Here is a 27627-nt window from a genome sequence, read left to right on the forward strand (position 1 = left end):
ACCTGCTGCTTTATTGGGCGACCGCTCCCTGTCCGGGATGACAAAGTGTGGGGCAAAGTGGGGCCGATTTGGGGAGTCTGGTTCCTCCTGACTTCTCCCCAGCCCGATCCCAGAGCAGCCCTCCGTGGGGATTTGCCTCTTCCTGTGGGAATTTGCAGTGTCTTCAAGGTAGAAGCTGGGAGTGCTATGCCCTGCTCCAAAACACCGCCCTCAGCCCCAGGAACAGGTCGTTCTGTGGTCGCCCCAGCATCAGCGTTCGCAGTTCGCAGTTACTTCCTGGTGTCATTTTTGCCAGTGCTCAAATTATTTTTGAAAAACACCAGTTTACTTGTTCGTTCGGTCTGGAAGTGAGTGAGCAAAGACCGCGGTGTCTGTGGTGTGTGTCTGGTCACATGGTTCTGTGAGCATGCGCCCTAGGTGAGGGCTCGGGGATCTTCATGGCCACCTGGTTGGCTTTATTTAACACACAATCCTTTTACTGTCCTTTGAATTGTGTTAAAGCCCGACCTGTTCTGAGGGGCCACATGGAGGCGGGCTGCCTTCAAGGTGAGGCGTTTCCTTTCAGAGTCACTGAGCCCTCTGTCTCTGTCAACCTCATCTCCTAGTCTGGAGGACAGGACCAGGAGCGAAAGAAGGCAAAGCGGAGGGGAGACCTGTATTCCGTCCAGACCTCCCTCATCGTGGCTGCGCTCAAGAAGATGCTGCCTATTGGTTTGAACATGTGCACCCCCGGCGATCAGGAGCTGATCTCCCTCGCAAAGTCCCGCTATGGCTGTGTGAGTCGCCTGTGTGCTGGGGCTGAGCGTGCGGACAGGTGGTGCGCAGTCTTCCCGGGGGTGGAGCGTAGGAACAGATGAACAGGAACCGAGGTGCACAGAGGCAGCACACCCTCCTCTTTGAAGGTGGTTTGGGAGGCAGCATGTTCCCTTTGGAACAAGCTTCTATACTTACTGTGTCTTCTCTTTTTGTTTCGGTAAAAATGATCCCAGCAAAACCCTCCCTTGGCTTTCTGTATGTCTCTGCACCCCACTTTACATTTCCATAGTGAGCTCTAGGAATAAAATGCAACGTCTCTTTCCACAGAGGGACACAGATGAAGAGGTGAAGGAGCACCTGCGGAATAACTTGCACTTGCAGGAAAAGGTGACGCCTCAGGGAGACAAGAACTCACGTGCGCCCCCTTCTGGCCGCAGGGTGCCACCCTCCCGCTTAATTTACTTGTTTTTCTCAAAACAGTCTCAGAGTACTTGTGTTAAATTGGTAGGACTAGCTCTCTGCCCTTAATTTTTGTTTTTTTGTTTTTTTGTTTTGTTTGTTTTCTCTTGGTTTTTCTTCTTTCCTTTGCTGTTACAAATTGGATGCAGAGAGGCATCCAGTAACGCATGTCTCCCCCCTCCCCCCTGTGTGACCTGACACGAGGCCTCAGAATTCACTGACTGTGATGCTGGCTAAACAGAGAAACAGGACACTGAGGGGGAGTCTTGACACCTTCTGCTCTAGAGATTTGAAAACAAAATAATTTTGTATCTGAGATGATATAATAAAAAAAGGGCAAATTCTGATTTTAAAGGCTATTTGATATGTTTTCAGGCCTGAGAATCTGAACAGCTCCTCCCGCAGACTCATTATTTCCTAAGACGGAGCACTAGGCTGACATAATTAGCCTCTTCTTTTCACCTCAAACATACAGAAATGATGGAGTGGGGAATGTATTTTTTAAAAAGGCAGTAAAAAGAAATCCCAAGTGCCAGAAAAAAATTTTTTAAAAGACACTAAATCACAGTATTGAGGAAAAGTTGATGCAGTTGGGAAAATTTGTAGCATTCTCTGTACCAGATATGAATTTTAGGGGCTAGGGTTTCTCATAACCTTAAAGGAAGACAGTTAGGGGACCTAATTATTCCCATTGTGCATAAATTCAGAGCAAGAAAATTATCCTTGAAACAGTGAAACACATTAATCTCCTGCAAAGACCACAGTGAAACCACTTGGAGAGCTCCACCCCCTAGAAGGCCCACCAGGCTGAGCTGCCAGGACATAGAACTCCTGCTGAAGACTAGCTCATATTTAAAAAGTACAAAGTGTGAAAGGAAATCCACCACTAATTGAGAGCCAGAAATATAACAAAGGGAAGAATCCAAGCCAAAGAAACTGCAGAAAGGAGAATTTAAAATAAGTATGGTTAAAATATTTCAAGAGATAAAGGTAGCAGTAGAATCCATAAATCAAGACTTAGACATTATTTTTGTTAAAAAGAGGGAAGATGTTATTGAAAAACACCTCATAGTGATAATAAAAATGAAAAGTAGTCATTAAAGATACAACTTGAGAGAGAGAGAGAGAGAGAGAGAGAGAGAGGAACATCAAGCTGTTCCTGTCTGTGCCCTGACTGGGGATCGAACTGGCAACCTCTGTGCTTCGGATGATGCTCCAACCAGCCGAGCTGTCCGGCCAGGGCTAAAACTCCAATTTATGTTTAAAAAATTAGGCTATACACAGCTGAAATGAGACTTTATGAATTGGAAAATTGCTTTAAGGCAGTAGTTCTCAAACTTTTTGAAGTTGGGGCTCATTTAAAATCCTACAAATAATTTTAGGCGCGCTATATACAAATTTCTGAGATATATGTTATAATAATTAAGTCAAATATTAAAGAAAAAATATAAAGTCCAAGCATGCTTTTATGGTAATTAAATGAAATACAACAAAATTAAATTTATTCTGACATTAAAAACATTTTTGTTACATTTTTTGAGTTACAAAAAAGTTATCTTTTAATATATATAGGTACATTCTAAGTAAGATTTAGTAAATTCGGCAGGTCCCAGTACAAATGTGTTAAGTTTTTTCATTCTTGTGTTTATGAGAAACATGAGCCTGATGTGTCCTAGCGATTTCTTCAATGTTTGGGCATATATTTGAAAGGCAAACTTTCATTTCCTTGTCAATACATTCAAGAATTCCTCTCTCTTTATTCTTAATTGTGTTGAGTGCAGAAAACCCCCACCATACATATCATCTTAACTTTACACCCAACAAAGGATAGAAGAAACTTGCCTCCAGTCTTTCCGGGGAACATGGGGGGTAGTGTAAACAATCCAGCACCACAGCTTAATGGCCTTTGGCAACCTAATCAGACAAGTGAGGTGGGGGGGTTGGGCAGACTGTCAGTTTATAGCCAATTCCCCTCACCTCTGTCCCCCAAAAATCTAAGTTCCAAAAACCCTGTTGGTATTTTGGTCCCCAACAGGCACATATTTCTCTAGAATACCATAGGGCACACCTGGAAATCTTCTAGGGCACACCAGTGCACCTTGGCGCACACTTTGAGAACCACTGCTTTAAGGAATTAGAATATAGCACAGAGAAAGAAAAGGATAGAAAATATGACCTAAGAGTTAAGAGACATACGGGCTGGAATGAGAAGTTCCTTCATAGCATCTACAGTATTCCAGAAGAAGATAATAGGCAAAATAAGAGATAGGTGCCTGGCCTGTAGTGGCACAGTGGATAAAGCAATGACTTGGAATGCTGAAGTCACCGGTTCGAAACCCTGGGTTTCCCTTGGCTAAGGCACATATGAGAAACAACTACTATGAGTTGATGCTTCCTGCTCCTCTCCCACCCCCTTTCTCTCTCTCTCTTCTCTCTAATAAACCAATAAAATTTTTAAAATAAATTTTCATTTAAAAAATAAGAGGCAACAATAGAAAGAACAGAGGCTTGATGACTATGGAATCACGCTAGGACTTAAAAGCTGTTTCTATACAGGAGGTATTGAAGATTGCTTATCTCATATATGTGCTTCAATTTTCAGTCCGCTGACCCAGCCGTAAAGTGGCAACTGAACCTGTACAAGGACGTTTTGAAGAGTGAAGAACCTTTCAATCCAGAAAAGACAGTGGAGCGTGTCCAGAGAATTTCAGCAGCTGTCTTCCACCTGGAACAGGTAAGGAGCATCTGCCCTGAGTACTGAGGAAGCTAGACTTCCTTGGAGAATACAAAGCTCCTGTCTACTGTCAGCTCTTAGTTCAGAGTGACCTTTCAAGACAGACAGAAAACAAGAAGCAAGGATCATCCCAGCTCACACCCAGGTGTCGTCTTGGAGCTTCATGGTAGCAAGACTCCTCAATTCTTTCCCCTCTCAGTGTATTAAAAATTTTTTGCCACTAGCTCAAATGACCTTTTGAAGTTCCTTTCCCATTTTTAATGCTTCTGTTAAGGAATAAACAGCCAAACACAACTAGGAGAAGAAATCAAACTTAAGACCTCCACATGGGTACTTTTTGCTGACTGCAGTTGAGAAATCAAAATTTTTGCAGGGTTGCGAAGTCTAGGCTGCAGGCGACCACCCTCTGCCCCCTCTCAGCCTATGCTCACCTACCCACATGCTTTTTCTTCTCAGGTGGAGCAACCTTTGAGGTCCAAGAAGGCAGTCTGGCACAAACTGTTGTCCAAGCAGCGGAAACGGGCAGTGGTGGCTTGTTTCAGGATGGCCCCTCTCTACAACCTGCCCAGGCAAGTATTCTGTCATTCTCTTCTGGATATGAGCAGGGGATGGGGATCAAGGTATCTTCCTGCAGCTGTGCTCTCTTCTGGCCCCGACACTCATGATCCAACGGGTAGAACTTGTAGTCCATCAGCCATGGAGCCATGGGGTATAATGGCTCACTAAGGCAATCAAGGTAAGCATACACACTGAAATCAGATGCGATTCCCTAGGACCCCGTGCCTGCCTTGGCTCAGTGTTTTGCACTGTGAAGTCAGCCATGTCAGCATATGGAAACTTTCTAGTTTTACCTACGTGGGATTTTTTGTGAGGATGCAAAGGCACTCTTGGAAAAAGGAACTGTATTCTCAACCAGTTTACTCTAAATTCCATCAACAGATCACTTTTTCTCTGCCCAGGCACTTGGATGACACCAAAATTACTATGCTGTCTCCGAATATAATGTGAGAATCCTTGGCACAGTGCATTTGCCTTCAAGATGAAGGGCACTGTGCCAAGCGGCTAGTCATGGAAACGATGCCTTTATCTGGATGTTTAGTCCGTACTCTGAAGTCAAACACATGTGAAGGCTTTTCTGAAACGTGTGTGAACACATGAGCTGGGTATCAATACAGATTTGGCCAGCACTGACCATGGAGACTCACTGTCATTGATGTGGCAATGGTCCATCCTAAGACTGATTTCAGAACTGGTGAGGTCAGGTCTATGATTGATCAGCAAAGCTAGTAATTGATTATCAGTCTCTGCTTCATCAACTTTCAAGTCAAGAGGTACATCCTCACCTAGTCAGGAAAAATAAGTTGACTTAGACAAATACTTTCTGAATTCCATGCAAATAAATGTAGATTTTAATTTTTGAGATTATCAGCTAAAGGACTATTCCTGTCCTTGACATTTTGCTTTCATCAAATTGTACGTCTTGGCCATCATTTTTCCAGATTGTAACCCTGTCCTGAGCCAGCAGGCCGAATAAGCTTTCCTAAATAGGATCTTTGAACACAGTGGAGAAACATGACCTCTGAGACACACACCTGCTTCTCCAGGTCCCTTGAGAAAACAGACCAGTGCCTTTGGAAGGAGGTCAGGCACCATAGAATTGAGTAGGATTCATTAATAAGAAGCTGAAAAGTTAAGTCAAGCTGTCATGGGCATGGAGCTGCTGAAGTCCTGGCCAAAAACAAACAAACGAAGTGAAATTCACAGCCCAGTAAAAAAAAAAAAAAAGCAAAAATGCACTGGGCTTTTGTCTGCCTTCCAAAGTGGTGAGATACCAGAAAACATCCACACTGCCCTCTGGTAGAGATCCGTGCCTGGTATTGTGCTATTGTGCTAATTGGCCTCCAGAATGGCTCAGCTCTGAGCACGTGTCTCCAGGACCAGCTAGGCAAAAGTTTCATCTCTCAGAAACAAGCATTTTCTTTTTCTAAATCCACTGAAAATGTTAGTACCACCCTTTCTTAGTTTGGTTGATCCTTCAGCAACTCCACCCTGTGTGGGTGATAGTAAGTGTGGGAACTCACCTGTCCTTGATGAGAGGTGGCCATCCCCACCCCAATCCAGCTGTTTTGGGGGTTGCCCTGGATTTCCCCCTAGCGTGCAGGACTGTAAGGAGGTTTCATAACCAACAACAAAAACTACCTCAGGATCTGATGGTGGAGAACACGCCTCTTCTCCTTCTTGTGATGATGTAAACTGCATGGACTCTTCCAAACTAAAGGGCTAAAATAATTGATTTTGTTATGTGGAAACTGTTTCTCTGATGTTAGTTTTTAAAAGAAAACCTGTATGCTTTTCTCCAGACACAAAATTAACAATTTCTTCCTGAGCACCTTTCAACGGGTTTGGCTGGAAAAGGTTAATGAAAAAACTCAGTATGACAGGCTTATACCCGTTTTAATGGTAATGTAACTGGTGGAGGGACCTGCTCATTCTCTGCACACTCCTCCTTTCTTGACCATGACTTAACATTACCATAAAAACAAATTTGTGCAATTTTTTAAATAACTCTGATTGGTCAGATTTGAAAGAAAGCTAGTAAGGGCTGTGTTCTACCAGAAACCATGACCAGGTCTTAATGACTCTGGTCCTTACCTTCATCTTTCTTTTTTCTCCTTCCCTCCTCACCACTGTCCTCATATTTGGTAACCAATTAACTGCTGTTCAGTGGCTGATATTCCCAGAAGTCAATCCTGGCTTCTAGGGAGTGAGTGGCTGTGTCAGCCGCAGTGTTTGCAGACACCAGGGCCATAGCCAGGACCCCTGCGGTGCACAGGAGTTACACTGAGGAGCACAGCTCGCCCAAGCCTTGACTTCCACAGTAACATCTGGAGTGGTAGTCCCTCGGAGGCCGTGTCAAGAAGCCATGCTTTGCTGTTTTCAGTACATCTGATACTAACCCACTCAGCATGACTGAGGTTGGATTCCCTGGAGAGGTGATTGGCCAAAAGGAATAGCCAAATTGCCGTTTTAAACAAATACTTCTGGACTGTTCCTTGCCCTAATGAATTATTTCTCATTCTGGGGGAAACATGATAAAGACCTTGTGAGACCAGTGAAGGATAGATAAGGTTACCTCCAGGTCTTCCACCCACCATTGTTAGTTCATTCAGAAGGTGTCCCATTCAGGAAGTACAATGTTAGAGGGTTCTGCTTTCTTTGAAATAAATGCTTATGGTGTGCGACTGGCTACCCTGACCAATCAGAAGATAAGAATTGTACAAAAGTCTATTCTGCTTACTAACTGTTAACCACCCAAACTAAAATCAGGTGTCCCATGGATTCCTCTTGACCTCACTCTCACCCCTTCTGCTCAGGCACCGCTCTATTAACCTCTTCCTCCATGGCTATCAGAGATTTTGGATAGAAACAGAGGAGTATTCCTTTGAAGAGAGACTAGTACAGGATTTGGCTGTAAGTACTGACTCAACTGGGAGCAGATATGAATGTGAATGAGTTTGATTTCTTTATTCATGTGTGTGCATTATAACAGTTAACAAGTCACAAAAATTGAGTGTGTCAGTTTGAAAGGACTAACTGTGTAAATTATCAAGGGGTGAATGTAAAGGACAGTGTTAATTAATGGTCGTTAGAGCCAGACGATGAATTTCACTTGGGGGTGATGGTAACTGTTACCATCCTCATCATCACTATTAACCACTAATATGTCTTGGATATACAGCCGTGCCATGCCGTGAATTTACACTAAGTGAAGTTTTGAGCACCAGTGGTTGCAGGAGGCCACCCTGCCTTCACCAAGTCCTGCATTTCTGATCAGTAGCTCAGCTTTGGGAAAGGCACTTCTAAATCCCCTTCCTGCATTTCACCTTTCTGTATTTGGCCCTAAGAAAACTTGTCATGCCCCATCTCTCACAGACTTCATGATGTAAAACTACTTACAATTACACGCAAGGGGAGAGAGCTGGTTATAGCAAACCACAGAATTTCAGGAAGAAAATAAACGCTCTTATACTTGGGCCAGACCATGGTCGATTTTTTTTTTTTTTTTTTTTTTTTTGCTTTTCTTATTTCTCTCATTTATCTTTTTCCTTTATCCCTTACTCTCTGCATTAGTGTTTGTCACAGTCCCTTCTCTTTTTATCTTTCCCTCGCTCCCTCTGTTTTTCTTCTCCTCTGCCCCCCCCCCACACACACCTTTAACCCTTTCTCCCCTGCTTTGTTTCTACTTGCCTTGACGCCTTTATGGCCCTCACTGTTTCATGTGTGCCTGTCAGCCAGAAAATTCCTTGGTTTCCTCAGTCTCTTGATTAGTGTGAAGCTGCCAATGAGCATCATTTCAGCCATCCACTTCTTTCTGAACTATTCACACAACCCATGAAGTTCTCACCAATTTATGACTGCGGTCCACCCCGCTGGCTCTGCTAGAAAACACTTTTACCTCCAGCCTCAGCTGGTATATCCCTGTCTGCTGTCACGGGTAGTAGAGAAATGACTCGATAAGAGGAGAAGCTGTAAGGCATGCAGCTCCAGGATGGCATCCCTCAGGACCAACAAGATTTTTAGAATCAGGAGTGAGGTTAGAAAAAAAAACAAAACATTTAGCCCGGTTGAGTCTAGAACAGCATCAGCCCCGCCCCCACGTGGCGCCAGTGCTCCATGACTCCTGCCCCATCCCTGTCCCCGTCCAGTTCTCCCAGAGAGGTTTCAGGTGTGGGCGGAGAGCCGGCCTCTCGCGAGGCTGTCCGGGCGCTCCCTCCTCGCCGCAGGTGCCCAGAGCTTGCATGAGACTCCCGCTGACTGGGCTCTGGAGCTCCTCCCCTGTGGTCAGGCTTTGGCTTTTCTTTTCATTTTGTTTTAACCCAAAATTGGAATGTTCCCTTGGTTGGCTGAAAAATATATACATTGATATGCCCAACCTTGCATCCTTAGGGCTGGGCTTCTGTCCTGGAATAAATATGTGACGTAGTGATTCCTCTTTGTGCTTTCAGTCTGATGCCCTCTGTGCCTTGCGCTTCGCCTTCCCCCTGTCCGCATGCCGCTGTGTGACACGTGCTGACATCCATGCCTAAAACCTGTGTGCTTTGGTTTGTGTAGAAGTCTCCCAAGGTGGAAGAGGAGGAGGAGGAGGAGACGGAGAGGCAACCAGACCCGCTTCATCAGATCATTCTCCATTTTAGCCGCAATGCTCTCACGGAGAGGAGGTCAGCACCCTCAGAGCGTCCTGCTTCTTCGGGCACCGGGCATGGTCGTGTCACCCCCAGACCTTCCTCTCACTGATGGCAGTGCCTGCAGAGGGGGGGCCAGATTTGAGCAGCCCTCATTGCTGTCCTCATGTTGGCCGTCAAGAGACATCTTGGAAAACCCACAAGCCACAGCCCTCTGGCCATAATGCCAGACACGTCTGTAGATTAAGCAGCCTGAAACAGTAACTTGCATCCCTGAATTCCATGTCAAGCCATAGCTGACTCAGATTTTCAGAGTGGTTTCTCAGAATAGGGTGGGGCAGAGTGGTTTTCTAATGATTTCACTAGTACATATCATTTAAGATTTATGTAGTTCTTAGTCTTTTCTTCTGGGCCTTGAAGGTCACCTGCTAAATATTTCCTTTATTCTTTCCAGCAAACTGGAAGATGACCCATTGTACACCTCCTATTCCAGCATGATGGCCAAGGTACACCTGGGTGTTCTGCACTTTGTCATTCTGTCTTCCCTTAGACCTCCTGAGGCACACAGAAACTGTCATGTTGGGCAACAGGCCTGGGACTCAGACATGACCTGAGCTCCAGACATTGCACAATCATGTGCCCTACAGGCAACATTAGTAAGCCACTCTGCCAGCTTCCTACAACACTGAAGCTTTGCAGAAACAGTGGGTATTCGTGGCAAAGTTCACGTGGCAGTTCTCAGCCAGCTCAGTAGCGCTTAGACACACAGACTGCGTTTTCACTCAATGTTCAGAACTCGTCCAACCATTCAAACACATCTGCAGGCAAAGTAAGTTCAGTACATTTGGAAACAGGCTTAGAAACCAGAGGGAAATCCTAGTGATCTAAAGGAGGCAGCGTGGTCAGAGATGCTATTTCTATGTCACATAGAAGTGTAGTAACCTCTGGAATGCTGCGCGGTTAAGGGAACTTCTCAAACGGGAAACCCCATGTCAGGCAGAAAGGGGGATGTTGGGGTACAGAGCACCTTTACCAGACACACTAAAGGGTCACAATGGGAAGGGACAGTGTAAGATTTACGTCCTGGGTGTCTCTGATCTTTTTGCCAAGCCCCTGGTTCTTATTCAGAAAGGGGCAGCTCCCATACCCGTCTCCCTGTTTACACTACAACTTTTCCAAGTAGGAGTTTCGGTCTATGTATAAATCAGATAGGTCTTCATTAATTGTGTGATCTTGGTATTCCCATTTCTCATTTCTGAACCTCTTGGTAATTGCAAAGATAGCATTTAGAGTCAAATGTTGCCATGCAGTGGTCAAAATGTTCTTGGTTTTACCAAGTGCTGAGGTCCTGAGGTGCTTGTGAATTACATCCTGCCCTCTGCTGCACAGCAGGACACGGCCTTGTTTGTGAGGTACACCTTTCATTGGATTTCTGTCTCCCCTCCAGAGCTGTCAGAATGGGGAGGACGAAGATGAGGAGGAAGACAAGGAAAAAACATTTGAAGTAAGTTTTCACTAAGGTGGAAGCCAGGGCCACCCTCCAAAACCAACCAGTGGGGTCTCCGGAGGTGGGTGCTGGCACTAGCCACGTGGCTCTCCCACCACATGCATCTGGTAGCAAACACACAGGTCTAGCTGGATAAAGCACACTCATTAGCTGTGGTTCTGCTGTCTGTCTGTTTGTCTGCCTCCTGAAAGGTAGCAGACAGCAGGCAGTCAGCAAACCACCCACTAGGTTTGTTCTTCTGGGAGTTTATACTTCTACCTAAGTATGGTAGTAACAGAGGCCATAGAAGGACAAATTCAAACATCCAAAAATGAAACTTCAAAGCAATGAAGACACTAGGGTGACATTTGCCCTCCTAATCTGTAAACGTAATAATAGCGATTGTTATTTAGAGAGAGTGCAGAACCCTAAGTTAGGTGACTTGTATACTTTTATAGATAAAGTACACAACAGTAAAAAATAAGTGAATGTAATTACAGTTCTGGAAAGCCTTGACATTCTAGTGTCCCATGTCTGGTAGAGTCTCTGTTAACTGTGGTCTCAACAGTCGAGATCAGTTTTCTATGGTCTCACAGATACATTCCAGTTGACCACTCAGCAGGGCTACTTGTATGACAGAACACTGAACACAAACCCATTTTAAGCTGGGGTCACTTCCTATAGTTATAGTATAAAAGAGGACTGGACTGTGTTGCCTCTCATACAAAAAGTGCAAAATTAGTCATTAAAATAGGAGTGACTTGTGGGAGGACAGTTTTAGAAAGCTGAGCAGTGTCTGAAAATGAACTTCAGAGGTCTGCTTTGTGTGTTGTCTGCTTTAGGCAAATAAAGATTCTCTCTCTCCACTAAACCTCACCACAGTGAATTCTTCGGGGGGTTGTGGAGGAGGAAAAATCTTTTCCCTGTGATTTTCCCCCAGGAAAAAGAAATGGAAAAGCAGAAAACCCTCTATCAACAAGCGCGGCTGCATGAGCGCGGAGCCGCGGAGATGGTCCTGCAGATGATAAGCGCCAGCAAAGGTGGTTTCCATGGTTTCTGGCTGGGCCCCTCTCACTACTGCAGAGAAGTCACACTGTGAAGTGAAGTCATTACTATGGAGTCCTGATAGAGCCCAGTAGGTGTGATTTGCCCTCTGTTTCCTTGGTGATTCAATCGAATCTTCACCACGGCAGGTGAGATGAGCCCCATGGTAGTCGAGACTCTGAAGCTGGGGATCGCCATTCTGAACGGAGGCAACGCAGGTGTGCAGCAGGTAAGGCGGACTCTCCAGAGGCCATGTGGCCTTCCTGTGGCAAGCCCATGTGGCAGCTGTCACACTTCGGGGAAGAGGCATTGACTCTGCTGCAGAGGGGGCCCTCCAGAATCACCTCAGCTGGTGTTTGTCCTTGATGGCCAATTATATCAGAGTAGCTGGGGACACAGATAAAACCAGGCTGGGTGTTGGCAGACAAACATGTACTTCATCAAGAGGGTTTACTGGGGGTTCAAAGAGAAAAACACTTTGTTTCTTCATCATTAGGTGGCTTCTCTTTTTTTTTTTTTCACAATTATGCTCTAGAGCAGTGTTTTCCGAATACCAGTCTGCAGACGGGTCTACCAGAAATTTTGTGCCACTCTGCAAAAGAGTTAACCATGCTGATGTTGTATGAAGATTATAGACCCAATGATTTTAGACTCCTTAAATTTGTACGTCAGCCTTTTCATTTAATTTGCTGCCTCATTGTTATCAAGGTACCTGATCAGTTAAGTGGGGTTCATAATCCCACATACCTGTGTTTGCTCATTCATTTGTTCATTCATTCATTCAACAACTATTTAGTGATTGCTGACGATGCCCTGAAGCCGGGCTCTGTTCTAGGGATGGAGGGTGTGACAGTAACGCACATAACTCCTGCCGCCATGCCTTACGTGAGAGCACAGAGGCGTAGCCCAGAGTGCCTGGCACATGGAATTCACTCGATCATCTGAACTGGAACTGGCTGCAGAAGACAGAAATGCCCGTGTCTCCTGCGCACTCTAGGCTCTGGCTGAAAGCATCTGTGTGCAGAGTAAACTAGCATGTCAGATACTCCTGGCATTTGTGAGGCTTATATCCCAGCGCTTTTGAGAATCTCCAAACTTATAACTACCATTAGTAAATATCATTTTTCCCAGCCTTTATTCTTCCCAGAGTTCTCATTAAGAACTACCATTTCTAAGATGCCCTCACTTCTGTTCTCTTCCATCACTACTCATCAGTTGATTTTATTTTTTTATTTTTTATTGTTCTTGAGAGAGCGACAGGAAGGGAGAGAAACGAGAAGCATCAACTTGTAGTTGCAGCACTTTAGTTCATTGATGGCTCTCTCACACGTGCCTTGACACAGGAGGCTCCAGCCAAGCCAGTGACCTTGGACGCAAGCCAGTGACCATGGAATCATGTTGATGATCCCGCGCCCAAGCTGGTGAGCCCATGCTCAAGCCGGATGAGCCTGCACTCAAGCCGGCAACCTCGGGATTTTGAATCTGGGTCCTTAGTGTCCCAGGTCGATTCTCTATGCACTACTCCACCTCTGGTCAGGCCTCGACAGTTGATTTTCTTGAAAGGCTGTTTTTTTAAAACAAAGAAACAAAATTTTTATTATGTTAGACAAAGTTTCTGCCTTCCCAGAAACAGAACAGAGGAAACAAAGTTTTACTGTGAAACAGACACTGAACTCTCAAAGAGGCTCATAACGGCCTGGCTGGTGATGGTACTGTGGATGGAGTCGACCTGGAGTGCCAAAGTGGTCAGTTTGAGACCCAAGGCTGCCAGCTTGAGCCAGGGGTCATTGGCTTGATCCCGAGGTCATTGGTTCGATCTCCAGTCAAGGTACATATGAGAAGCAATTAATGGATGCACAGCTATGTGGAACAAAAAGTTGATGCTTCTTTCTTTTCTCTCTCTTTTTTCCCTTTCCTCCCCCCCCATATTAAAAAAAGAGGAGGCTTATTACTAGTTAAGCTCCTTGCTTCAGTGTGTCACACTCATGGCATGATCTATTCAGATTAGACCTCAGTAATTGTAAACAGTACTAAATCATGGTCTTGGTGCCTGTTCCCAAATAGAAGAAAATAGAAGACACTACAAACAGTAAATCTGTGAATGTGAAAGATCTACTATCCTGCAGAAATACTGGTGGACCTTTATAAAATAAAATGTCTACCTTAAATGATTCAGGCCATGCACGAAGGGTGATGCTCAGATACATGGCTGGTTTAAGTCCACAGGTGGTTCTGATTCCGACCCAGGGTTACACCCCGCCATGCTGGGTCAGACTCAGTGTGCCTGCTTGGCTAGGACTCTGCCACTTCTCCATTAAAATTAGAAGGTTCTGTTTTTGTGACACAGTTTCCATTGTTTTTCCTTTTCAAATGTGTCTCCCTTGCAGAAAATGTTAGATTACCTAAAGGAGAAAAAGGATGCTGGATTCTTTCAAAGCCTTTCTGGTCTTATGCAGTCTTGCAGGTAAATGTGGGAAAACCACCCACAGCATTTTTTTTAAAACTCTTCACTATTCAAGGGAAAGGGAAACGATACAGGGAGGGCTGTGAAATATACTGGCTTATCACGGTATTATTGAGAAAGGAGTTACCTACTTCAGAAAATGAAGAGGATGGTTGGGTACTGTTCCTCCAGCTTTCAGGACAATATTCAAATAGTATTCAGAGAGGAAAATGTAATCTCCATTAGACACACACACACACACACACACACACACACACACACACAGCTGTTTGGCTTTTAAATCACCCTCACCTCCTTTTTTGTTATGTTGTTATCCTCAGAACTGAGTATTTTTCCTAAACATATATGCTCACAAGAGTCAAACCAGAAAGAATGGAACAGAAGAGAATACCTCACTATGACTCAAGGCTGTTTTCGTTAGGCACTTTGTTACTCTTTAGCCTTAACTGGTCTATAAGCCTGAAGAGATAGTTGTTGAGTCCATATTTTGACAGAGGTACATCCAAACATGGGGACAATTTGACATAACCTAAAACACAAAGGCTTAAACTTTCCATTTATATTTCCAAATTGTGTAAGCTTTCCCTCATGACTGTACACTCTGACAAATGAATAATTTGTAACCAGAAGTCAGATTACCATACTTGCTCATTTCAGAAATGAGCCAGAGGCCCTGGCCGGTTGGCTCAGTGGTAGAGCATTGGCCTGGTGTGCAGGAGTCCCAGGTTCGATTCCCGGCCAGGGCACACAGGAGAAGTGCCCATCTGCTTCTCCACCCCTCCCCCTCTCCTTCCTCTCTGTCTCTCTCTTCCCCTCCCGCAGCCAAGGCTCCATTGGAGCAAAGATGTCCCAGGCACTGAGGATGGCACGATGGCCTCTGCCTCAGGTGCTAGAATGACTCTGGCCACAACGGAGCAATGCCCCAGATAGGCAGAGCATTGCCCCCTGGTGGACATGCCGGGTGGATCCCGGTTGGGCGCATGTGGGAGTCTATCTGACTGCCTCCCCGTTTCCAACTTCAGAAAAATACAAAAAGAAAAAGAAGAAAAAAAAGAAATGAGCCAGAAATCTATGAAAAGTGTCATATTTGTGAATTTTTGTGAATATTTTGAACAGTTGCGTCTCATTCTAAAAGAATTCCAAGTTATAATTATCTAGCTCATTTGCCTCCAATTAATATTGTTTAAAATGGAACATTAGTTGTTGCTTTTTCCATTTGAAAATTTGAAGGACATTCTTTCTTTTGGTGGACTTCTTAATTTTACTAACTTTGATTGGCTAAGTACTGTGCCCTGGGGCTGGAGGGAGCATATTTGAGCTGCAGTTCAATCCCTTGTTCTTCCCTCATTTCTCCCCAACTGATGGCCAATTTGTTTATTACCTCACTTAGAAAAAGAAATTACATTATTACCAAACCTGACTCACTGAAGGTACAACTATATATGTGAACTCAGATGGCAAAAATCAAGGCAGTTACATTCCATGTTGCTCATGAAATTCTCAATTAAATTTCTAAGAGTTCTCTTGGTGGTCAGTAATACTTAATATTACTAAACTCTTCTGTAATGATGGCTTAGAGGAACAAGTGGCATACCCTTATAGGCCACCTGAGTTCTAACAGAAGTTTTAAGATTTTAGTAGTCTTATGCTGATTATAAAAATGTGTATTTGTAAAAACATTTAAGCCTCAGGAAAATTGAAACATTTGAAGTGGGTGTTTCATGATGGAGACGGGTCAGAAATGCCTGTTGCATAAACTGTCCCCTGAATCAGAACTGCTACGTCAAAGTAGCTATGTCCTGTTCCTTATTGTCCTCCCTTGACAGCAAAACCAGAATGAAAGGATAGCTTTGTGTTACTTACTGAACAGATCCCTTTCACAGCAGGATTTGGGATGAACCAACAAGAAGGCAACAGGAATTTTCACCATTTTCTCGTTTAAATTCATCTAGATTGCAGAATGTCTGTAACTCCCTAAAAGAGGGAAAGAAATACTGGATTTCCCCTTCATGTCTTTCTGGGCTGATGGCCATTTCCTTTGCCCAGTGGTAAAAGGAAAGCGGGATTTTACAGAATCTTAACAGATTCAGCATGAAGTTTCTGATGAACTATCTTCTTGTGAGGCCTTATGTTCTATGAAACCTTTCAATTGGGGAAGGAACTGAAGTCCGTTAGAGAAACAGATGAGCTCCAGCTGGAAATAACATGAGCATACAGTGTCCTCATTATTAAGCTTTGTAGTCCTACTAGAAGTCCCTGAATTGCAGCATTTGATGGTGGCTGTGACTGGGAAGGTTAGGGAAAGTGGAGACAGAAATGAAGGCCGACTTGTGAAAGGTTCAGAAACATCTAGGGCAGGCACCATTGCCTCTAGAAAGCTTAATCGCACCTACTGTTTGACTCCTGAATGATACCAGAATCCTAAAAGGCTGTGGCCCTTTGAAATCTGGAGATTTGTAGCTCTCTTCATCCATATTCATTCAAAGCACTGAAAATGGAATCCCTTGTGATTCTCGGAGAAAGTAGGGAAATGTGGGAGGTGAACATTAATTAGCACAGTTCAAAGTAAGCTTTCTATTGAAAAAGCTCAGAATCAAATTATTCCTTCTTTATTTGCAAAGCCTTTCTAAATCTTCATCCATAAGAGAAGACTCAAACTGGACAAACAATGATAGTCATCATAAGTGTTTCTGACCTTCTCTGTGGATGTGACAAGGCCTGGGAGCTCCAGGCATCCTTGGGCAGCACGGCTTGGCACAAAGCCTGTTAGACTCACGAACACACTGTGATGCCTTAGTGCATTTATGATAATACAAGGCCAGGATATTTTTAGTTAATAGGTGCATTGACGGTAGAAATCCATTTTCCCAGTTTGCATAGCCCTGAACCGTGTTTTCTTTTGTCTGTTACAAGCGTCCTTGATTTGAATGCATTTGAGAGGCAGAATAAAGCTGAAGGCCTGGGCATGGTTACTGAGGAAGGAACACGTAAGTAACTAATGAATATGAAGGCCACTCTCTTCCTGACAAAAAAAAAATCGTAATTATTTCTGGTCAGAGCCCCTATTTACTGCTTCTTAATTTGCAAGGACTTGCTCTATTTCAACAAAAATATGTCCATCAGTAACTTTAATAAAGCCATCAGCCAGGCTGGATTATTCATAGAGCCAGTCTTAGCTAAAGACAGTTTATCATGGTGCTTAGAGTTTTCTTACTTTGTATTCTGTTTTTCTCTTATCACCAGTCATTGTCCGTGAGCGTGGTAAGTCTGAGGTTCTGGCCTGAGTTCCTACTGTGTGTAAGTCCTAGGGGATCTGATTTAATTGCCTCAGCTCTGACACATTTTAGGCTTGGTGGTTGCATGTTAAGTTTAACTCAGCAGTTTGATGCTTAAAGAAGAGTCTTCTATCCAGAAAGCATGGGTTATGTTCTGTGAATCATTACTGCCACCAGTCTGGTTGCCTTCCTTACAAATGCATCCTGGGGTTGAATATTTTAACTTTGTGGCCATTATGTGTGCAGCCTCAGTCCTGGGTTAATCAGGTTGGTCAGCATCCATCCGAAGTTCCCTTCCCAAACCATTGTGACACAGCTCCTGTAGCATTTTTGCAGTCATTTGCATTGGAAGGTATTCTGTGTTGAGAAGTGAACAAAGGTTCATTAGTATTCTCTGTTTCCCAGGTGAAAAAGTACTCCAGAATGACGAGTTCACACGAGATCTCTTTAGATTCCTACAGTTACTTTGTGAGGGACATAACAGTGGTAAGTGGAACAGACTGATTTGTCAAGGCACAACAACATTTAGGTGCAAAATTATGATTCAGTTCAGGAAGCCACATTCAATACAACCAGTTGCTACTTAAAGACAACAGTTAATTCATTCCTAAATAAGAAACCCTATGTGAAACGACCTTGAAATCATGGCTGAAGTTATTGAGTGCCACCCAGGTCAAACAGATTCCAGAACCTTCAGATGGTGAAACTGAACACCCAGCCCATTCTGTCAAGTCCCTCAGGCTCATTAGGTTCCGTTTCTGGTGTCACCAGCATGGAGGGGGGAGCTCAGGTCAGAGCTCTGTTCTGTGAAATCCACCAAAAGCCAAAAGGGGTGCCCTTGTAAGGTTTTTCTCACAGTGTGCCTCTTCTGAGCTTAGCCAAGAAAGCATGATCAGCTCCCCAGGCATGACAGGGATGGGCTCTGACCCAGTCCTGGTGTTGTCAGACTTTCAGAACTTTCTGCGGACTCAAATGGGCAACACAACCACTGTGAACATCATCATCAGCACTGTGGACTACCTTCTGCGCCTTCAGGTGAGTGGGCCTTGGACGGTGGCATGTCTCAGATGTACTTCCAAAAGCTAAAGACAGCTAGTTACACAGGGTCAGGGAGGCCCAAGAAATAGTCAAACCCTAGTAAGGAAGGTGTTATAATCTGTATCCACACACTTACGGGAAGTCAAATATAGTTAATCCTCAACGTCATTAATAGGTCCTGTGACTTTCAGTGAAATGACATATAATTAAACCAATTTTGCCATAGGCTTATATGAACATGAGTTAAGGTCCAGCCTGACCAGTGGTGGCGCAGTGGATAAATAAATCATCAACCTGGAATGCCAGGGTCCCAGGTTCAAAACCCTGAGGTCACTGGCATGAGTGAAGGCTCACAAGCATGAGCACAGGGTTGCTGACAGAGCATGGGATCATCGATATGATCCATGGTTGCTGGCTTGAGCCCAAAGGTCACTGGCTTGAAGCCCAGAGGTCACTGGCTTGAGCCCAAGGAGACTGGGCTGAGCAGGGGGGTCACTGGTTCGACTTCAGCCCCCCCCCACCCTAGTCAAGGCACACATGAGAAGCAATCAATGAACAACTCAAGTGCCACACTACGAGTTGATGCTTCTCATCTCTCTTTCTATTCGTCTGTCTGTGTTTCTCTCTCACTAAAAAAAAAAGAAAGAAAGAAAGAGTTAAAGGCCTATAGCATTTCATCAATATTATAACTAAATGGTTTGAACAAATCAACATTATTCAAGGACTTGCTGTGTCTAAAATGTGTATCTGAATGTTTGAAGACTGACCAGGGGAAATAGTTTAAAACCATATCATCTATTATGAAATGTTGGTTTATTTAGTTTTGCCAGTAAAAACCTAGCCACAATGCCCCAGAGCTGGAAAACAACCTATGAATGAGGACGAATTTTTCAGTAGGAAAAAGTTACAGAAAGTGGTGGCAAAAAATGAATCTACAAGTTCTTACTGTTATGAAGTCGCTTGGTTTAGTTGTTTGAAGGAAAATCCAAATAATGTCAACAAAACCTACACAAACATTAAAAAAGACTCTTTATTCTTTTTGTTGATTCTTCATCCACCACTTCTGTCGCTTTACAATTTTTCACCTGGAGCAATCTATTTAACCTCCTGTGTTCCAGTTTTCTCATCTGTAAAATAGGGTGATAGTAAAGACTGAGAGGTCTACTATCTGTAACAAGCTCAGAACAATGCCTGACACAGTGTCAGCTATCATGCTGTTGCTATTATTGTGATTATTTGGATGATAATCATTATTATCTTTAGTGTACATTTTTCCTTGAAAATAAATTGTCTTATATCATAGTCACCCAGGTCCAGCTGTCTTCTCTCCTATCTGTTCTTTCCTGCAGAGGGATATCTGTCCTTTAGAGATGCAAGGGGTCAGCAGTCTCTGTGCTTCTTCACAGAGCCCCAGGCTCCTGTCATAACGAAGAGGCCATAGCAATGTAGGACTCTCTTATATTCTCACCGACAAAACCTGAGAAATACTAAATGCTACTTGTTTATTCTTAGGAATCAATCAGTGATTTCTACTGGTATTATTCAGGAAAGGATATAATTGATGAATCTGGACAGCACAATTTTTCCAAAGCTCTGGTCGTCACCAAGCAGATTTTCAATTCTCTTACAGAATACATCCAGGTATGTGCTACAGAATGCATACTCAAAAACAAAGAACATTTTTAACACCCCCGTCTTCTGTATTCCCTACAGAATATTTGGACGCACCTATGAACTGTACATCTAGTGCTGTTGCTTCTAATGCTTCTTATCTGTAAACAGGAACAAATATTCCCGACACTCTGCGAGAAGCTATGGTTTATGGGCTCCCACTGTGACTTGTTTATAGCTTTGTCACACTCACATTTATCTAGTTACATTTTGCTTTCTATCCTAGACTGAACAGTTTTTGAAGACAAAAACCTTATTATATTTAAAATTCTTCATTTCTAGCGCAATTTCTAGCACATCATAGGTGTTCAGTAGGTGTGGACAGTGAAGTAGAGAAAGGGTTGCTAGAATGAAGGAATAAAGGCATAAATCATGATACCTTGAGTCTTGAGATTAAAAACAGAATTCACGATATCCTATGAATTTGTCAGAAATTAACTCTACGGAAGAGGTAACTTCAGAAGCACACTGGCTATCTGCAGTGGCAGTTAAGTCTACAGATGGACTTTAAGTTGAACGTTCTAGATCTTCCAGCATTCTTTTTCTGTTCTCAGCATTCTCTGTTCATTGCCTACAGAGGGTTAGCTACTATGAAAAGGAGTAGAGGACATACTTGGGCATAATTTGCTATAAAATTAGTAGCCATATCACAGTCCTCAGTGATGTAACATAATTTTTTTTTAACGACCCATGATATAAGCCAGCTGACACACTTGGATCATATTGGTTTACTAAGGTGAACACAAAGCTAAGACTGTCAGGGAGAGATTGATTTTTGTCACCAAGGATTGTAAGAACATGGAGAGAGAAACCTGGGAGCAGGTGGCTCGTGGGTGTCACAGAATGTTCAACACCTGTGAAGATCACCACGCAGCTTCGACAAGCGTCTGGTCTGCTCTCTGCAGAACCCATCCTGAACTTCAGAGTTCCCTGTGCAGAGTTCCTTTACCCAAAAGTAAAGGGGAGCTTTGTAAGTTTCTTTCTACAGAATCTAGAGGCTTCTAGGGGTCAGACACCAACTGTACATCAATGGTGATTTTCAAACAAGCTTACGTGATTTAGCGAAGCCACCAACGTTTCTCCTGCTCACCTCTTCCCCAGAAATCCTGCCAGGACTCTTCTGAAACATGAGACAGTGTCAGTGCTCTTTGTGGAAATTTCTTACTGAAGAGTGATTTGGGAATTGATTAAAGGGGAGAAAAAAAATAAACAATAAGGAAGAGGTTAGGATAAGAAATGCTGGTTCAATAATGATCTACAAAAATAGGTAAGGTTATTAACATGGAAAATGCGAACTGGTAGTTGCCATTCCTTTGTGTTTGGCTTCCAGAAAGATCCCTAGAGATGGAGATATACCTGAAGTTCAGGTTAATGATAAGAAAATCCTAGAAGTAATTGCATACTGGCAATATTATTCAGGAGTTTTTGTTTTTATTCACTTGCATAGATAGCCATGAGGTCATAGTACTCTCAGTGTAGCTTTGCCAGATAATAGGTGCACTCTGGCCTGACTTTCCCACTGGGCTCCTCAGAATCCCTCATAAACTCAGTGTAGATGAAAGTGGGTGGGGGTGGGAGAGCCCTTCATTCCTATTCCAATCAGAATATTTAACTCTTAAATAATGTTCTTCAATGTAAGGTTTTATTTGAAGAACATCTTCTAAGGCTAAAAGAAAATCTCTGGAAATTGCTGGACTATGAAATTCCTCATGGCTTTTGCTACACATAGGCCCCTATGATGAGCAGGGGGGTGTTATCTTGAGGACATATTGAGCACAAAATGTATGACTTTGGGAAGGAGCTATCTGTTCCTGTAAGCTGGTGTCACGTGCCCTCCTGGGGCAAGTGTCAGAGCAGCTGGTGGTGTGTGAGTGAAACGGGGTGTCCTCCTCTCCCCAGGGCCTGGGAAGGAGCTATCTGTTCCTGTAAGCTGGTGTCACATGCCCTCCTGGGGCAAGTGTCAGAGCAGCTGGTGATGTGTGAGTGAAACGGGGTGTCCTCCTCTCCCCAGGGCCCTTGCGTCGGGAACCAGCAGAGCCTGGCTCACAGCAGGCTGTGGGACGCGGTGGTCGGCTTCCTCCACGTATTTGCTAACATGCAGATGAAACTCTCCCAGGTACTGTGGCCTGTCCCCAGTGAGCTGTCAGTGTGAAATGCTAAGTCAGCCCCCACCCCTTGGTATTGCCATTGTGGATGTGACTGCTTGATCACATGGCTGGAAAAGTCATGCAGATGGTCTCATTTTTATAACCACAGGTCTAAATGGGAGACAGGAATGAATGCCCCAGACAGGCTTTTGCATGGATGCAGCTTCCTTCCTTGAGTCCCACCGACCTACCCTTTCCATAGTTGCCTCAACATTTGCTTTCTATAGTGCTCATCCCTTTTGCTTTCTTGTCACTGCTCTGTCGGTTTTATAGCATCCACCAGCCCCGTCTGAGCCGTCAGAGGTCTGCATGTCCTTTACCCCACATTCCCCTTCGCTCTCACCTTTGCTTCCCTCCCTCCCATCTCTGCCTTTCCTTCTCACTCCCCATCTCTCTGGCAAGATGAGTCGGACTCGCTCAGAGCATTTATTATGAACAAATAAATGTAGTATACGTAGTAGTTGATCATCTCTCTCCATGGCAACATATGAGGGAGAAGTTCAGGATGTTTTAGGCTGATTAGAATAACATTTACAGCATTAATTTAAATAATGTGTTCCTAAAATGTTCAAGGCTGTCACATCTGCCTCCTCTCTTCTGGAATGTGCTATTTAACCCTTTCATTTTTTCCCCTTTTGACTCTGGCCTTATGGGAGGGGAGAGTTCTTGGGAGGGCTGCTAATTTGGCAGTAATATGTCAGCCAGTGACTCCTGTGTCAATTCAGCTGGGGCAGCACAGTGCAGAGGCTCCATAGACAAGTGCCTGGTCCTGCCACCTCCTCACAAGTGACTTTCAGGAAGTCACTTCCTGTTCCAGTGTTTTCTTCATCATCTGTATAATATCAGGAGTTAGGATAGAGGGTCTCGGAGGTCTCCTCCAGCTCTGATATCCTGCACGTCTATCTTGCATAAAGCTATGACACACACCAAAGGTGGGTGAGGTCCCTGTGAAATTTAAAGAACTAGACAAACAAAAGACTGTCTTTACAGAGAGAGTCCGTAAGAGAAGTGTAGCCCAGATGCATTGTTTAATCTCCACCTCAGCTTGCTCACTTTAGATCTTCCAAGGATTGTTTTCCTTCTGTGACATAGGGTACAAAGCACAGTGCTAACTTGGTAGTGCCCTGTCGGAAATGCTAAAATGAAAACCAAACAGACTAGCATCAAAACCATCCAGAGGTATAGCCTCAAGTATATAACATTTTAAGGGACCAATGGCACCCAGATCACCACCAACTAGAATCAGGAGAACCCATTTAGTCATTTTAATCTCAATACCTTAACTGGATTGCAGTAGCATTCCCAAAGAGCTCACTATAAAAAAAGAGCTCAGTATAAAAAACAACAACATAAACTATGAGAGATACCTAACAGCTCTCTAGTGGATTGGGTTGTTCAGTAGCTTTGGACAACAAGTAGTCTCTCTGCCACAGTATGCTAATGAAAGGAAAACTGAAAGAATGCTATTGGCCGAGCCCTGCTATAGCAAGCTTCCTGATGATACAAGCAGTGGATGGTAAGACGTCCGCATTCAAATGAAAGGGAGCTCATTCCCGAGACTGACGCAGCCTTCACCTCACATTTCCTGAGCAGGCTCTTCTTGCTCACTGCCCTGTCCTTTGCCAAGGGATCAGATAGCTCAGGGGTATCTCCTGTTTCTGTTCTAGGATTCCAGTCAGATCGAGCTGCTGAAGGAACTCTTGGATCTCCTTCAGGACATGGTGGTGATGCTTCTGTCCCTCCTGGAAGGTTGGGCTGTTTGGTATAACTAGGCATTCACACAACTGTAATTGGTCCGAGCACTAACCTTACTAATCGTGCAGAGTAGCCTTCTGGCAGGTCATCCATGCCGTATGACATTGGTTAGAAAGCCAAACTTTCAGCAACAAGAAAAATGAGTGAGGGGCACGTGGTCTGAAGGACAAAGCCTGAAACCAACTCACTTTATGTCAGTAGGAAAGCCAGAATGAACTGGGGAAAACCTCTAAGCTTTGCTCTTCCCTATCCTCTCCCTTTCCCCACTGCTTTCAGTACATCTGGCTGCCGGTGTGTATGCCAGCCATCTAGTTGGTCACCCTCCTAGGTCTAAGGGGATAAGAGGGGCACCACTTATTCCTATGTGTCCCCAATAATCTGATAACAAAACCAATTCCCAGGCCCCAGGCCAGATAAAAGGCACTGGGATAGCCGTCTCCTTCTGCCCTCTGTTTCTATCCCCCTTGGCTCCTAGTGGTGTAGTCTTTATGGCTTGCTGCTCCCTCCTGCCCATTCCCAGATCATCACAGTCAGAAAAGAGCTGACTGATTTGGCACATAAGTCTTCTAAAACTAGTTACCTGACCAGTTACACAATGGCTTGGATTTATTGATATATGTGTATGTCTTTTTGAACCTGCCTCACAGGGAATGTGGTAAATGGAACTATTGGCAAGCAGATGGTTGACACACTGGTAGAGTCATCTACCAATGTAGAAATGATCTTGAAATTCTTTGACATGTTCTTGAAACTTAAAGACTTAACCAGCTCAGACGCCTTCAAAGAATATGACCCAGATGGTAAAGGGATTATCTCCAAAAAAGAATTCCAGAAGGCCATGGAAGGGCAAAAACAGTACACACAGTCAGAGATTGACTTTCTCCTTTCATGTGCAGAAGCTGATGAGAATGACATGTTTAATTACATTGATTTTGTAGACCGGTTCCATGAGCCGGCCAAGGACATCGGGTTTAATGTGGCAGTGTTATTAACAAATCTCTCAGAGCACATGCCAAATGATTCTCGCCTCAAGTGTCTGTTGGACCCAGCAGAAAGTGTGCTCAATTACTTCGAGCCATACCTAGGACGTATTGAGATTATGGGCGGAGCCAAGAAAATTGAGCGTGTTTATTTTGAGATCAGTGAGTCCAGTCGAACTCAATGGGAAAAGCCTCAAGTGAAAGAATCTAAGCGACAGTTCATCTTTGATGTTGTCAACGAGGGTGGAGAGCAGGAAAAGATGGAGCTGTTTGTGAACTTCTGTGAGGATACCATCTTTGAAATGCAGTTAGCATCTCAGATCTCTGAATCTGATTCAGCTGACAGGCCAGAAGACGAGGAGGAGGAAGAAGAAGAAGATTCCTCTTACAAGTTAGAAATTGAGGGTGAAGAGGAGGATGACAAGTCTTTTGAGTCTGCCTCTGCATTTGCTGTGGCCTGTGCCTCAATGAAGAGAAATGTTGCCAACTTTCTAAGGCGGGCAACCCTGAAGAACCTCAGGAAGCAGTACAGGAAGGTGAAGAAGATGTCTGTGAAGGAGCTGGTCAAGGTGGTCTTCTCTTTCTTCTGGACGTTGTTCGTGGGGCTGTTCCAATTGTTCTTCACCATCTTGGGAGGAATCTTTCAGATCCTCTGGAACACAGTGTTTGGAGGGGGCCTGGTAGAAGGGGCAAAGAACATCAGGGTGACCAAGATCCTGGGGGACATGCCTGACCCGACACAATTTGGTATCCATGATGATGCTATGGAGGCCGAGAGGACAGAAGTGACTGAGCCGGGGGTCACCACGGAACTAGTACACTTCATAAAGGGTGAGAAGGGAGACGCAGATATTTTGTCAGATCTTTTTGGATTCCACTCAAAAAAAGAAGGTGGCTTAAAGCATGGGCCTGAAGTGGGTTTGGGTGACCTCTCTGAGATCATTGGCAAGGATGAACGCCCTACGCTAGAGAGTACTGTACGGAAGAAAAGGAAAGCACAGGTAAGCATAATTTGGTTTCATCACCTTTCTTTATGCCCCCAAAAAAGGCCTGCCACTGTATTTTGCAATCAGTACAGACAGCACTTCCCTAGGAGCCAACAATCTATTAGGCACCGGCTCTGCCATGGTTGCCCCAGTCTAATCATTCGAGCTCTGCCATGCCTGGGGAGAGCAAGGCTCAAATGGTTCTCTCAGTGTCTAATTGCTAAGTGGTTTTCCAGTTACATCGTGGAGTTCAAACATGATAATCTGTCACACTTTCCTTGTTCCCATGCTTTTATTAGAAGGTTAGTCCTCATGGGACAGGTCCATTCAGTGAGCAGAAAGCACAGAAAACCAGGTGTGGCATTAAGAGGAGATTTTCTTAAAAGACAATAATTCTGCAGTGTCCCTGAAGGTCCAGCTGATATCATATTTAGCACAGCATGCCAGTGAGTTTTACCATGATTGGGACATTTTCATTCTTGGGGAAGTTAGACTTTGAGTCAGCCAACTAATTTAAGAAAATGAGATAACAGTAATTCAGAGCCCCCAGGTCACGGATGTTGGCCTTCGGTCAACCCTTGGTCTTGGGTGCTTCCCTCTGTTGCAGCACCCAACTCACAGCATCATTCGAGTGCTAAACAGAGGATGGAGAGAAGTGTGAAGAGATCAGCCCCAAAAGACAACTTGTATTCTTTCATTACATTAATATTTATTAACTAGTTAATATGTGCTTGTCACTGGTTTTGTCTCTGAGAATACAGTGGTGAATGAGAAACACACTGTCCCTATAATTTAGTGGATAAGAGAGATATTGGGCAAGTCAGTATAGATGTGAAGAATGTCAGGAAGGAAGAATGCCAGGTGCGAAGGAAATGTATAGGAGAGACTTACCTGGCTTGGAGAGTCAGGGAAGAAAGCATCAGAATTGTGCATTCTTATAATGCTGTTTACTCTGTTTTGCTCCCTGATGTAACCCTGGGGCATCAACAGAATTTAATACATGAAAGGGATTCATTCAAGACCTGCTACATGCTAGGCAGGAAAGATAACATTTTTGTTTTAATAGAGTTCACCTTCTAATGGAATAAGCCAACAAATAAATAAGATAAATATTATTTGTAACACATGTTAAAATAAATGAGCACAGTTATGTGTTACAGAGTGAATGTGAGTCCTACTATAAATAGGATGGTCCAGGAGGCTTCTGAAAAGCATCCTATGAACCAGGTCCTAAAGGATATAAGGTACTTGTAATGCAGTCATACTCCGGGCAGAGGCTATGTATGGCTCATGTAAAGGTCTCTCTGCAGAGAGGGATGTCCCAGGAAAGGAAATGAGGTGTGGGTGTTTAGGTGTAGGAAGTAACAAATCAAGTGGTGCAAGATAAGGCCCTGATCATGTTGGCTTGTAGGCCTCGGTAAGGAGCTTTAATTTTCTTCTAAGCGCAGCGATCAATCAGAGGGACTAGGGTGATGGTCAGAGGATTGAAGACAAGGCAAGTATCCTGTCTGATAGAAGCAGGTTCTGGATTGGACCTGACAGGATCTGTGTCCCGTCTTGCCCTGACGCCGCGGGGCAGTAGGACCGCTGCCGTGGGACTCTGACAGTGTCCTAGCGCAAGTGGAATAATAACAGGGCAGTGGAATTTT

The 27627-nt window shown here is 44.1% G+C and overlaps 1 protein-coding gene across 1 annotated transcript in view; it reads left to right on the forward strand.

Annotated features, from left to right (window-relative positions):
• Window positions 1–27627, forward strand: part of RYR3 (ryanodine receptor 3) — a 626037-nt gene that overhangs the window by 573683 nt on the left and 24727 nt on the right. The window contains exons 70-88 of the mRNA XM_066277226.1: window positions 606–776; window positions 1084–1143; window positions 3818–3949; window positions 4406–4518; window positions 7324–7420; window positions 9062–9168; window positions 9587–9638; window positions 10580–10636; window positions 11559–11658; window positions 11812–11891; window positions 14050–14126; window positions 17040–17113; window positions 17370–17387; window positions 17807–17887; window positions 18348–18436; window positions 19952–20080; window positions 22122–22226; window positions 23925–24006; window positions 24660–25993. Of these exons, the coding sequence (XP_066133323.1) occupies window positions 606–776; window positions 1084–1143; window positions 3818–3949; window positions 4406–4518; window positions 7324–7420; window positions 9062–9168; window positions 9587–9638; window positions 10580–10636; window positions 11559–11658; window positions 11812–11891; window positions 14050–14126; window positions 17040–17113; window positions 17370–17387; window positions 17807–17887; window positions 18348–18436; window positions 19952–20080; window positions 22122–22226; window positions 23925–24006; window positions 24660–25993 (2958 nt within the window). The remainder of the gene's footprint in view (window positions 1–605; window positions 777–1083; window positions 1144–3817; window positions 3950–4405; window positions 4519–7323; window positions 7421–9061; window positions 9169–9586; window positions 9639–10579; window positions 10637–11558; window positions 11659–11811; window positions 11892–14049; window positions 14127–17039; window positions 17114–17369; window positions 17388–17806; window positions 17888–18347; window positions 18437–19951; window positions 20081–22121; window positions 22227–23924; window positions 24007–24659; window positions 25994–27627) is intronic.

The sequence above is a fragment of the Saccopteryx bilineata genome, chromosome 4 (assembly GCF_036850765.1).
Source record: "Saccopteryx bilineata isolate mSacBil1 chromosome 4, mSacBil1_pri_phased_curated, whole genome shotgun sequence".
Classification (NCBI taxonomy): domain Eukaryota; kingdom Metazoa; phylum Chordata; class Mammalia; order Chiroptera; family Emballonuridae; genus Saccopteryx; species Saccopteryx bilineata.